Genomic DNA, 12,524 nt, shown 5'->3' on the forward strand with positions numbered 1-12,524 from the left:
GGATATGGAGATCAAATTGTAAAACCAAAAAGTTTTGTAGACCACAACAAAACTAAGAAAAGGCTAGGTGCTTCAGACCAGATGTCAGGCTACTACACAGCCTGAAAAAATAAATAAATAAATAAAAAATAAATAAATAAATAAATAAAATAAATAAAAATAAAATAAATAAACAAATAAATAAAAATAAATAAATAAATAGTATGTGAAAATTGCAGTAAAGTTGCTTACTGTTACTCCAGTACTAAAGGTTTAGACAATCTGTAACAAGTACTTTTCTCATAAGCCACTCTCATTACTGTGTTTTCAAGAGTCTCATACTGTCACTCATAACTGACTCTATTGAAAACTTACAGCCAGGCAGAAGGCAGCAAGTACTGGGGAATCCCCAAGAGGGCAACATTATCTAGAAGCAGATAAAGTGCCAAAATGAATATTAACAAAGAGATGCGTCAGCTGCTACAGAATGACACCAATACATCAATATAATTTCAATTATGAATTTAATGGTAATTATGAATTTAATGGTAACATCTACAAATGAGTTCTTTAACAATTCAAGCACTTGGTGTTTGTACAATAATTTGAGTATTCTACATATTTCATTGACATTGCTTTGTAACAAAAGTATATGATCACTGAACTACAACCCACTGGTGGGTCACATTGCAAACCTGGCTAGTATACCAGGACCCACCAGTGGGTCCTGCCATACTGAGTGTGTCAAGCCTAACAGTTACTCAGGACCAACCAGTGGGTTGTGCTGTACTGAGTGTGTCAAGCCTAACAGTTACTCAGGACCAACCAGTGATACTGACCACCAGCTGTACTGTGTCAAGCCTAACAGTTACTCAGGACCCAACAGTGGGTCCTGCCATATTGACTATGTCAAGCCTAACAGTCACTTAGGACCCACCAGTGGGTCGTGCTGTACTGAGCATGTCAAGCCTAAGTTACTCAGGACCCACCAGTGCTGTACTGAGTGTGTCAAACCTAACAGTTACTCAGGACCCACCAGTGAGTCCTGCCATACTGAGTGTGTCAAGCCTAACAGTTACTCAGGACCCACCAGTGGGTTGTGCCATACTGAGTGTGTCAAACCTAACAATTACTCAGGACACTGTTCTGTTGTTCCCTTCACTCAAATATGTAGTTAATTTTGGAGTTATATCATGGCCTCTGGGCACTGATGATATGCTGGCTATTCTTCCTATGTATTTTGTCATAGAATGCTTTAGAATGATTAGTAGTGGTAAAAAATCATCAAAAACTATTTACCAAGACTGGGACCACTGAAAAAGTAGTTGCTTCCTGAGGCACCCTGGTCATGGCAGGCACTGTGGAGCCACAGGGAGGATTTCTTGCACACTTATCACTTGATTCATCATTGCTGCTGCTGTCTGTGGGCTGGACATAATCACAGCCATCATCATCATCATCAGACTTAAAAAGGTCTGATCCATAGTCTTCTCCCACCTGTAAGAGGTTCAAAAGGTTACCCAGAGTAAGACCACAGCAAACCACACCACCTCTCTAAGTTTCCTGTATTCACTCCCTGACGTATGGACAGAGCTGGGCACGGTAATGAAAAGATTTATCACGATAACCAACATACCGATAACAATAACCTTAACAATAACCTTACCAGCAATAACTGATGATCAGTTACTGGTGATAAATTTATTGCCCGATGAGATGATAACAGATAAATCGATAAATCCAAAACTCCAATACTAATAATAATGATATTGATATTTTAAATAATAAAATCAATAAATCCAAATCTATATTTTTTATCTTTACCTTAAAAAAAAAAAAAAAATCTTAGAATAAAAAATAAAACTCAATGTTTATCCTCTCTTCACTAATGTAAAGTACTGCTTTAAGTACAGTAACTACTTTTTTTGTAGGGTCACCAGCCAAGGGAGAAGAGAGAGAGAGAGAGAGAGAGAGAGAGAGAGAGAGAGAGAGAGAGAGAGAGAGAGAGAGAGAGAGAGAGAGAGAGAGAGAGAGATGCTGGTCCCCAAATATGGTTTGATTTTGAAAGTCTAAAACTTCAACATGCTCATATTCCAAAAACTAAAATTATCAATTGTTGCTAGTTTGAAGCAAAAGTATCGGCGATAACAAAGAATCGATAACGCAGGAAAGATAATTATCAGATAACCGCTAACTCCCACCTATGGTTATGGACTTATGGAAAGATAATTATCAGATAACCACTAACTCCCACCTATGGTTATGGACTTATATGGTGGGAGGCAGGCAAATAGGTACAGGTTCCTCCTTGAAACACTGCTGCACTGGAGGGTTCTGGTTCTTGAGGGGCAGTTTGAAGGAAGGTGAGACTAGGCACACTTTCTTCCTGTTCTTGCTTCTTCTAAGTGGGTGCATGTTTCTGGGTCAGACAATTTGGTTTTCAATTACTTTCCAGGTATGTATAATTCAATATCTCGCTATTCTTCTTTCTACTGGGTATAAATTGCATTTTCTGTCTTGCCAAGCAATTAATTTTCTTCTTTGTTCGTCTTGTTCCTCAGATATTCTTATACAGAAGGTGAATGTTTTTTGCACTCCCTCTGTGTCAATGTGTTTTGTTTGTGAAGGGCCAAGAATTGGGAGCAGTAGTCAGTGTGAGGTAAGGTTACTCATTTCCACAGAGTGATCATGGCTGTGTTGCCTCTTGTGCTAAATGTTCTCAGTATATACCCCATTAATTGTCTGCACTTTGCAGCTATTTTTCTGTGTGACAGTAAAGGAGGCATCTTAAGTCTGACTTGTGTTTTGTTTTCTGCTTGTGCCATTTGGTCTTTCTTAAGAGGTGTTGAAAGTGTTGTTACTGCAAAACTTATTGACCTTATTGACCTCAAATTTTTCTTCATTTAGTTTCACATTATTCACTTCTGTCCAGATTTTCTCAGTCTTCTTGTAACTTTGACATGTCATCTCTGTGATGTGTGAGGCTGAAAATTTGGATGTCATCCGTAAAAGACAGGAGTGAGCTTCATATGTCTGTGTTGGTCATTAATCATAACAAAGAGGATTGGTCCCATAACACTACCTTGGGGGACTCCACTTGTTATAGTGTATCCTTCTTGATGCTGCTCCTTGCACATGTTACTTGATACCTTCCTATTAGAAAGGATTGGATCTACCATCTTATTTTGCCCTTCATTCCATGTTGAGACAGTTTTTGCAGGAGGATCTGGTGGTGTAAGTTGTCACATGCCTTGGCAAAGTCAAGGTGGACTGCATCTACTCGTCATATGGCTTGGCAAAGTCAAGGTGGACTGCATCCATAGTTTCATCTCTTCCCAAGGATTCCAGTATAAATTTGTGAGTGTATCACTCAGTTAAGCAAGATCTCTTGCTTCTAAAACCTTGTTGGAAGTCATTTTGTGGGCCTAACTTGGCAGTGGACTGAGAGGTAAAATTATAATAATCTTACTGGTAAATGCAAATTAAGGAACTATATTATTACAATGAAATTGTTAAATTTCTAATAAAGCAAAGGTGTTCTCAAAGCTGAGTCATTATTATTTTGTATTTGATAGAATTTTTTTTGCTGCTAGGACTGAGTGATGCAAGTCTTTTTTTTTTTTTCTTAATAATTCAGATTCCTAATATAATTTAGAAATGTATAATTTGTAACAGCCTGCTATGTCCACCCCTAAATTCTAGCTATGGCCCCCGGGTTAAGAACCACTTGGTTAGAGGGTTAGTTAGGTTAAGTTTAACTAGGAATGTATCAATCGTCGTATTTTTAAACGAAAAAACGCCCTGAAAAATTCCCTGTGATTCGGGAAATTTCTAGGGAACTTTCCTAAACAGGAAATTCTTGTCGAGGCTTTGCGACGGTCAATGGTAGAAGTGAGTTTGTAGTGATTCTGAAATAACAGCACGAAATTTAATACACCGATATTGACTAAAATAAATGCAGAAAAGTACAAATCCTGGCATTCTCATCTTTACAGCACCATTCTTCAGCAATAGTGTACCTGCTTCGGCCAGCACCGCCACTCTCAGTGCTGCCTTGTGCAGGAGGTGAAGCAAACCACCAGCACACTACCGCTGCCGGAGGGAAACACGTCATGCGTGTTTTCTAGTCTATCACTGTTTATGCCTTCCCTACTAGCGAGTGGCGATGACACGTTGCAAACGCCACAGAGAAGGCAACTATGCAGAAACCAGCATCAGTCTGCCACTGCCAGGCCAGGCAGTAATGGCCGGTGAGCCGGTGACTGTGAGACACATATCAAACCTGTATTACCTACGAACCTTGACACTTGCTCCAGGCACACCAGTGCCATCACCACCACTCCTTACATTTGAAGCTTCTCTTTCCTCTCTAGATCGCCTCCTGACAGGTATTTCGCTCATTTTGTGGTGAACACGTGCCGCTACCACAGACCACAGCCACGCCAAACTGATAATCTTGATCTTGATTGTAGAGGAGAGTAATGGAGAATGTACTTATTTCTTTAGCAAATCGCTCAAGTTCTTATCCTTTTGTGCCTGTTTTATTTCCTAAATTACATATTAAAATTGTTTAATAGTACAACGATACTTTGTAAGCTATATCAGTAATATGGTAAGATTTAAGAAGAATATGGATGGCAGCGTGAACTCACTTCACTAAGTGATGAAAACTTAATTATCTGTCACCCTTATGTCATTTGCCATCCTTCCTTGGTCAAACTCCCGTAATAATAATGACATACGCATAGGGTATATGGAATTTGTCACCTAAGACAAATACAGGATAATACTGAAATAGCATTACCGTTTCCATCAGAATGTAGTCCGTAAAGCAATCCATGATCATGGTGATAAAGTTTTATTGCGCTGAGGTAGATATCAAGTCCATGATGTCACAGAAGAGCCATTCAGTCAATGCTAGGTGTTGCAAGACTTTCGCTACTGAGTTGACTAAATTGGCTTCCATTACTGATCATGAATTTCATGTTTACTATTCACTATTTAAAGTGTGGTTTTGTAAATATCCAGTCAGCTGGCAATAAGACTACTCAAATAAGAGAAATATTAAATGAACAATCACTTGATATCCCATGGCTGTTTCAGAGATTTGGTGGAATGAGTATGATACGTCTCCTAGCCACGACTCGGCCATAAAGCAAGGTTGACATGAGAGTAGCCTGAAACACCTTATTTTGACATAGGAAGGAGCATCATTATTCTTATTAACAAAAAACTCAGATGCCTCTTCCTCATCTGGGACACCCGGCACCACTGTTTCCCTTTCCTTATGATCAATTTGCTTGACGAACGACTGCTGCTTCATGATTATTTCAGCCTGCTTGTCTACTTTTTTGTTACATTTCCGACAACTTCTTGTCTGCAGCTGTTTCATAATTTGTTATAATTTGCCTTAGGTCTGCTAATTCATTGGCAGTGCTTAACGGGAGATCTTTTAATCAGGCTGCTGCTTCAGAATCACTGCTTTCATTAGACAATATAGTTTCAATCAACTCATCCCGCTATATCTGTAATTCAGTTTTCTTGGAGCAGACCCAGGCATGTCTGACTCAGACTAGAGCTGACCGCGCGCGCGCACACACACACACACACACACACACACACACACACACACACTGACACTTTACAGTCTTATATCTGATTGGCAGTATGGGTTCTGTGGTGGCTGCTCTCATAATGATCTTCTGGCCTTCCTTACAGAGTCTTGATCATCCTCTTTTAGAGATTTTAATGTCTTTTTACAGACATCCAACACTTCAGCAACCAAACAACTTACAGGAGGATGCCACAGAATGCCTGACTTCTGATCACTAATATTTTTGATTGGGGCAGAGCAAACTGCCCCAATAACTGCTTCAATAACTCAGTCCCTCCTCTTATCAACTTGACACAACCTCCCAGTAACTATCCTCTCTTCATTGACACTCAACTGTCTCCCTCTTCTACAATGAACATCCTTGGTCTCTTCTTACTAATAATCTGAACTGGAACCTTCATATTTTATCTCTACCTAAAACAGTTTCTCTAAAGTTAGGCATTCTGACCTGTCTCTGCCAGTTTTTCTCCTTCCTTTCCTCAACCATTTGTTCCTTTTTCTGGTAGACTCTGGAACTCCCTACCTGCTTCTATATTTTCCCCTTCCAGCGACTTGAATATTGTTGAGGGGAAGGTTTCAAGATAGCTATCCTCCAATTTTGTAATATCCTTTTGACTTTTTTTTTTTTTTTGGAACCGACACCTCAGTGATTTCTTTTTTTCTTTTTTTCGTTGCCCTTGGCCAGTGACCTTCACATAAAAAAAGTTAAGCTGTTTTCCTTCCTTGAACTGATTTCTCACCAAGTTCATAATATACGTGTTGCTTCCTTGTCTTCAGATGCATGCAACAGCATTTCAATTCATTATGACCATTGAAGTGTTGCGTATTTAAGGAAAGAAAGAAGTTAATTGCATTCCTTTCACATTGATCCCTGGTTTACTGGTGACGGACGTCATCACCAGAAATGTTCCGAGTCTGTCTAGAATGACAGAAAAAAATTCAAGTCCATTCTTTATGGTATGAAGCTAAAGACATTAATGTTTCTTGACATTTCATTACAAGATCTCGCAGAAGCAACGGACAGAGATGCTGATGAACTGTTGCAGGTTAGTACATGTCAGGCCTTAAGACATACAAACACAACTAATGACTTGTAAGTTGCTGGTGTAAAGAGATTACATGACAAATATAATATGAAAGAGTAACACTTGCCAATGCACAGATGATAGAGGACATCCAGAACCAGAGGCAGCCTCCGGCACAGGGAACTGGAACCTGGACAGACAAGCGCCTCAAGGCCCTGTCCGATGGCTACGTTGGTCTGGTGCACTACCACCGCTGGAAGAGCTCCTTGCTGAATGCCACATCAGCCTCCTCACCTCCCAGATGGAGGCATCTCTCATAGTTGTGGGAAGAAGGAAAAAAAATAGAAACTCAGTGATTTGTATCAATGAGGAAAGCAGGATCACTGCACACACACGCAGCCGAGGAGTCACTTCCCTGGGTATGGAGTATTATTTATTTATTTTTATTTATTTTCATTTTTTTTATTTAGGAGGGACACTGGCCAAGGGCAACAAAAATCCAATAAAAAAAAAAAATGCCCACTGAAATGCCAGTCCCATAAAAGTGTCAAAGCAGTAGTCAAAAATTGATGGATAAGTGTCTTGAAACCTCCCTCTTGAAAGAATTCAAGTCATAGGAAGGTGGAAATACAGGTGGAGTTCCAGAGTTTACCAGAGAAAGGGATGAATGATTGAGAATACTGGTTAACTCTTGCGTTAGAGAGGTGGACAGAACAGGGGTAAGAGAAAGAAGAAAATCTTGTGCAGCGAGGCCGCGGGAGGAGGGGAGGCATGCAGTTAGCAAGATCAGAAGAGCAGTTAGCGTGAAAATAGCGGTAGAAGACAGCTAGAGATACAACATTGCTGCGGTGAGAGAGAGGCTGAAGACAGTCAGTTAAAGGAGAGGAGTTGATGAGACGAAAAGCTTTTGATTCCACCCTGTCTAGAAGAGTAATATGAGTGGAAACCCTCCAGACATGTGAAACATACTCCATACATGGATGGATAAGGCCCTTGTACAGAGTTAGCAGCTGGGGGGGGGGGTGAGAAACAACTGGCGAAGACGTCTCAGAACACCTAACTTCATAGAAGCTGTTTTAGCTAGAGATGAGATGTGAAATTTCCAGTTCAGATTATAAGTATAGGACAGACCGAGGATGTGCAGTGTAGAAGAGGGGGACAGTTGAGTGTCATTGAAGAAGAGGGGTTAGTTGTCTGGAAGGTTATGTCGAGCTGACAGATGGAGGAATTGAGTTTTTGAGGCACTGAACAATACCAAGTTTGCTCTGCCCCAATCAGAAATTTTAGAAAGATCAGAAGTCGGGCGTTCTGCGGCTTCCCTGCGTGAAATATTTACCTCCTGAAGGGTTGGACGTCTATGAAAAGATGTGGAAAAGTGCAGGGTGGTATCATCAGCGTAGGAGTGGATAGGACAAGAAGTTTGGTTTAGAAGATCATTAATGAATAATAAGAAGAGAGTGGGTGACAGGACAGAACCCTGAGGAACACCACTGTTAATAGATTTAGGAGAAGAACAGTGACCGTCTACCACAACCACAGCAGCAATAGAACGGTCAGAAAGGAAACTTGAGATGAAGTTACAGAGAGAAGGATAGAAGCCGTAGGAGGGTAGTTTGGAAATCAAAGCTTTATACCAGACTCTATCAAAAGCTTTTGATATGTCCAAGGCAACAGCAAAAGTTTCACCAAAATCTCTAAAAGAGGATGACCAAAACTAAGTAAGGAAAGCCAGAAGATCACCAGTAGAGCGGCCTTGACGGAACCCATACTGGCGATCAGGTAGAAGGTTGTGAAGTGATAGATGTTTAAGAATCTTCCTGTTGAGGATAGATTCAAAATTTTTAGATAGGCAGGAGATTAAAGCAATAGGACGGTAGTTTGAGGGATTAGAACGGTCACCCTTTTTAGGAACAGGCTGAATGTAGGCAAACTTCCAGCAAGAAGGAAAGGTAGATGTTGACAGACAGAGCTGAAAAGTTTGACCAGGCAAGGTGCAAGCAAGGAGGCACAGTTTCGGAGAACAATAGGAGGGACCCCATCAGGTCCATAAGCCTTCCGAGGGTTTAGGCCAGCAAGGGCATGGAAAACATCATTGCGAAGAATTTTAATACGTGGCATGAAGTAGTCAGAGGGTGGAGGAGAGGGAGGAACAAGCCCGTAATCGTCCAAGATAGAGCTTTAGCAAAGGTTTGAGCAAAGAGTTCAGCTTTAGAGATAGATGTGATAGCAGTGGTGCAATCTGGTTGAAATAAAGGAGGGAAGGAAGAAGAAGCAAAGTTATTGGAGATATTTTTGGCTAGATGCCAGAAATCACGAGGGGAGTTAGATCTTGAAAGGTTTTGACACTTTCTGTTAATGAAGAAGTTTTTGGCTAGTTGGAAAACAGACTTAGCATGGTTCCGGGCAGAAATATAAAGTGCATGAGATTCTGGTGATGGAAGGCTTAAGTACCTTTTGTGGGCCACCTCTCTATCATGTACAGCACGAGAACAAGCTGTGTTAAATCAAGGTTTGGAAGGTTTAGGTCGAGAAAAAGTGAGGAATGTACGCCTCCATGTCAGACACTATCACCTCTGTTATGTGCTCAGCACACAAAGACGGGTCTCTGACACGGAAGCAGTGGTCATTCCAAGGAAAATCAGCAAAATACCTCCTGAGGTCCCCCCAACTAGCAGAGGCAAAACGCCAGAGGCACCTTCGCTTAGGGGAATCCTGAGGAGGGATTGGAGCGATAGGACAAGATACAGATATGAGATTATGATCGGAGGAGCCCAACGGAGAAGAAAGGGTGACAGCATAAGCAGAAGGATTAGAGGTCAGGAAAAGGCGTATCTCCAAGACGGTCAGGAATACGAGTAGGGTGTTGCACCAATTGCTCTAGGTCGTAGAGGATAGCAAAGTTGAGGGCTAGTTCACCAGGATGGTCAGTGAAGGAAGAGAAAAGCCAAAGCTGGTGGTGAACATTGAAGTCTCCAAGAATGGAGATCTCTGCAAAAGGGAATAGGGTCAGAATGTGCTCCACTTTGGAAGTTAAGTAGTCAAAGAATTTCTTATAGTCAGAGGAGTTAGGTGAGAGGTATACAGCACTGATAAATTTAGTTTGAGAGTGACTCTTTAGTCGTAGCCAGATGGTGGAAAACTCAGAAGATTCAAGAGCGTGGGCACGAGAGCAGGTTAAATCATTGCGCACATAAACGCATCATCCAGCTTTGGATCGAAAATGAGGATAGAGAAAGTAGGAGGGAACAGAAAAGGGGCTACTGTCAGTTGCCTCAGACACCTGAGTTTCAGTGAGGAAAAGAAGATGAGGTTTAGAAGAGGAGAGGTGGTGTTCTACAGATTGAAGATTAGATCTTAGATCGCGAATGTTGCAGAAGTTAATGAAGAAAAAGTTGAGGGGGGTGTCAAGACACTTAAGGTCGTCGACAGCAAGGCAGTCCGACGGGGATATTTATGGTCCCCTCCCCAGATGGGGACTCCGAGGCTGGTGTAGGAGTCGCCATGATAATTTTGAAGTTTTTGAGTGAAGGGTGTGTGTGTTATTAGGTGCTTGTAGTTTTGTGTGGAGGAAGAGAGTTGTCTTTAGAGGGCAGGCTGTGACTGCCCCCTTGTGTTGTAAGACACAAAGGGAAACGTTGAGTGAGGTCACAGCTGGGTTTAATGATAAGTTTACAGCACCCCCTGAACAGTGCTTTAGACCTCACTGGGAGTAATTATCGTTTCGGCAGGTGTCTACTGCCGAAACACAACTACCCTCTCTGGTAGACTACTGTCGAGACTCCTATTCTATACAAGTAGACCAGGGTGTACAGCCAGTAATGACTCACTTATCCCCTTAACCCTCATCGCTCTGACAGGATCGCTGGATCCCGCCTTGCAATCGTCGCCATAGTAATACAGGTTATTACTGTAAGCGAGAGATCACCTCTCGAGAGTCTCAGTTCCCACCGATAATCGTGAATCATCGATCATCTGGCACTTGATGTGTTTACATGTCGTGAACTTAACCCAACCCCGGAAGTAAATAACAAGAACAAAGAACGTCGCAGGTAAAGAAAGCGCAATCAGTGGAAGAGAGAGTGTTTCGACCAGATCAAATTGAAGATACAAACACAACCACAGACTCAGGTGATGCCTTTCTCATGTTTTTTTTTTTTATGCTGAAGTGGTTGACACTAGTATTTGAAACAAACTCGTACTGCACTCAGAAAGGAAAAGTTGGAAATATTTTGAAAGATGAAATGCAAGTCTTTTTTGGAATTAACGTTATGATGGGCTACCATCGTCTACCATCACTACGCCATAACTGGATGAATGGAGATGATACAGGTGTCTGTGCTATTCGAAGGGCGATGACTTGCGACAGATTTCAGTACGTTCTCAGTAATTTACACGAGAATGACAATGCTAAATTAGACAGGAGAGACAAGATATATAAAGTGAGGCCACTTGTTGAAGCTCTGAATGAAAGATTTAGAGACGAAAGAGCACCCACTTCAGTGTAGATGAGTCAATGTTACATGCACTTCAAAGGCAGAAGCTGCCTGAAACAATACAACCCAATGAAGCCAATCAAATGGTGTTATAAACTATGGTGCCTAGGAGATAATGATAGTTACATCAACAAGGTGCAGGATCTTTGCCGGCCTCTTCTAGCCCCACCTTGCCCGAAATTCTATCAAATAGATCCCCACCTCCCGTAACATCTGTTACGGTGCTACCGGCGACCAGCCGCCTATCCATCCTATGGCTGGGGATGAACAGCACAGAGGACTCCATCAAATTATTTCTTAAAAATTATAAGGAGTACCTGGAAAGGTATACGGCCCTGGCCAATGTCACCATCCTAAAGAATGTGAAAATGATTGCAGAAGTGCTGCAATATGGCCTAACCAATAGATCTGTGTCCCTCCTAACAGGCACTCTCATGTCACAAATATGAATATGCTACAAATGAAGATCCTCCCGGGTACCTGATCGTTAAAAAGGACATTTTCAGCGACTCGTACGCGAGGAAAATAACCTGCACCTGCAAAATAGTACTGGAATGCCTGAAGCAGGAAAAAGGGAACCTTAAAATCTCTCCCCAGCACTACGATATGGCAGCAAGAAATCTGCAGGAGCTTCAGGGTAAGTATCTGTCTGATCTTTAACGAGCATACAAGGTGTGCCAGAAAAGTTCCAAGACTGGTGTCATAAAAGATTTATTTCAAATCGAAACTACAAACTACAAGTTTTCCCTTTTAAAGTAATCCCCCTAGAATATATAACTGTGATCTCAGCTCTCTGCAGCCATTGAACTTTTTTCCACATGCATAACCTCTGTTTCAGATCATCAAGCAATGAGGACAGAGCAACGAACAAACTTGAAGTTTCTGGTTCGGTTGGGGAAAACTGCTTCAGAAGCACTGGGATTGCTGCAGGAAGGGTACGTAGATGAGACGATGTCACGCTCACGTGTTTTTGAGTGGTGCAAGAGGTTTAAAGAGGAACGTGAGAACGTGGAAGACGACCCCAGGAGCAGAAGGCCTTCAACGACCAGGACTGAGACCAACGTTGAGCGCGTCAAACAGATGGTGCGTAGCGATCGTCGGCTGACTGTTCGACTGATCGCAAATGATCTGGGCATGAATCGGGACAACGTCTGGAAGATTATCACTGAAGATTTAGACATGCGGAAAGTCTGCGCAAAGACAGTGCCAAAACTGGTGAACGATGACCAGAAGGATTGACGCATGCAAGTGTGTCAGGACATCCTCAAGCGTCTCGAAACCGAACCAGACTTGCTAGGGAGAGTCATCACCGGTGATAAGTCATGGATCTTTGAGTACGACCCAAAGACCAAACGCCAGAGCGACAGTGAAAGAGTCCGATGTCGCCAAGGCCTAAGAAAGCAAGACAATCAA

General features: G+C 41.9%; 1 protein-coding gene across 4 annotated transcripts in view; it reads right to left on the reverse strand.

Moving 5' to 3' along the window:
- The window catches only part of LOC135091606 (uncharacterized), a 47,435-nt gene that overhangs the window by 28,276 nt on the left and 6,635 nt on the right, over positions 1–12,524 (reverse strand). Inside the window, exons 1-2 of one of the 4 annotated variants that reach the window (XM_063989363.1) lie at positions 4,279–4,414; positions 1,279–1,476 (exon numbers count right to left, since the gene is read on the reverse strand). The exons of 1 other annotated variant lie outside the window; for it this stretch is intronic. In XM_063989363.1, coding sequence (XP_063845433.1) covers positions 1,279–1,476; positions 4,279–4,380 — 300 coding nt within the window. In that variant the 5' untranslated portion in view covers positions 4,381–4,414. Of the gene's footprint in view, positions 1–1,278; positions 1,477–4,278; positions 4,415–6,745; positions 6,932–12,524 lie in introns of those variants that run through there. 2 more of the 4 variants (XM_063989365.1, XM_063989364.1) reach the window with 2 other exon arrangements.

Source organism: Scylla paramamosain, chromosome 38 (genome assembly GCF_035594125.1).
Source record: "Scylla paramamosain isolate STU-SP2022 chromosome 38, ASM3559412v1, whole genome shotgun sequence".
NCBI lineage: Eukaryota > Metazoa > Arthropoda > Malacostraca > Decapoda > Portunidae > Scylla > Scylla paramamosain.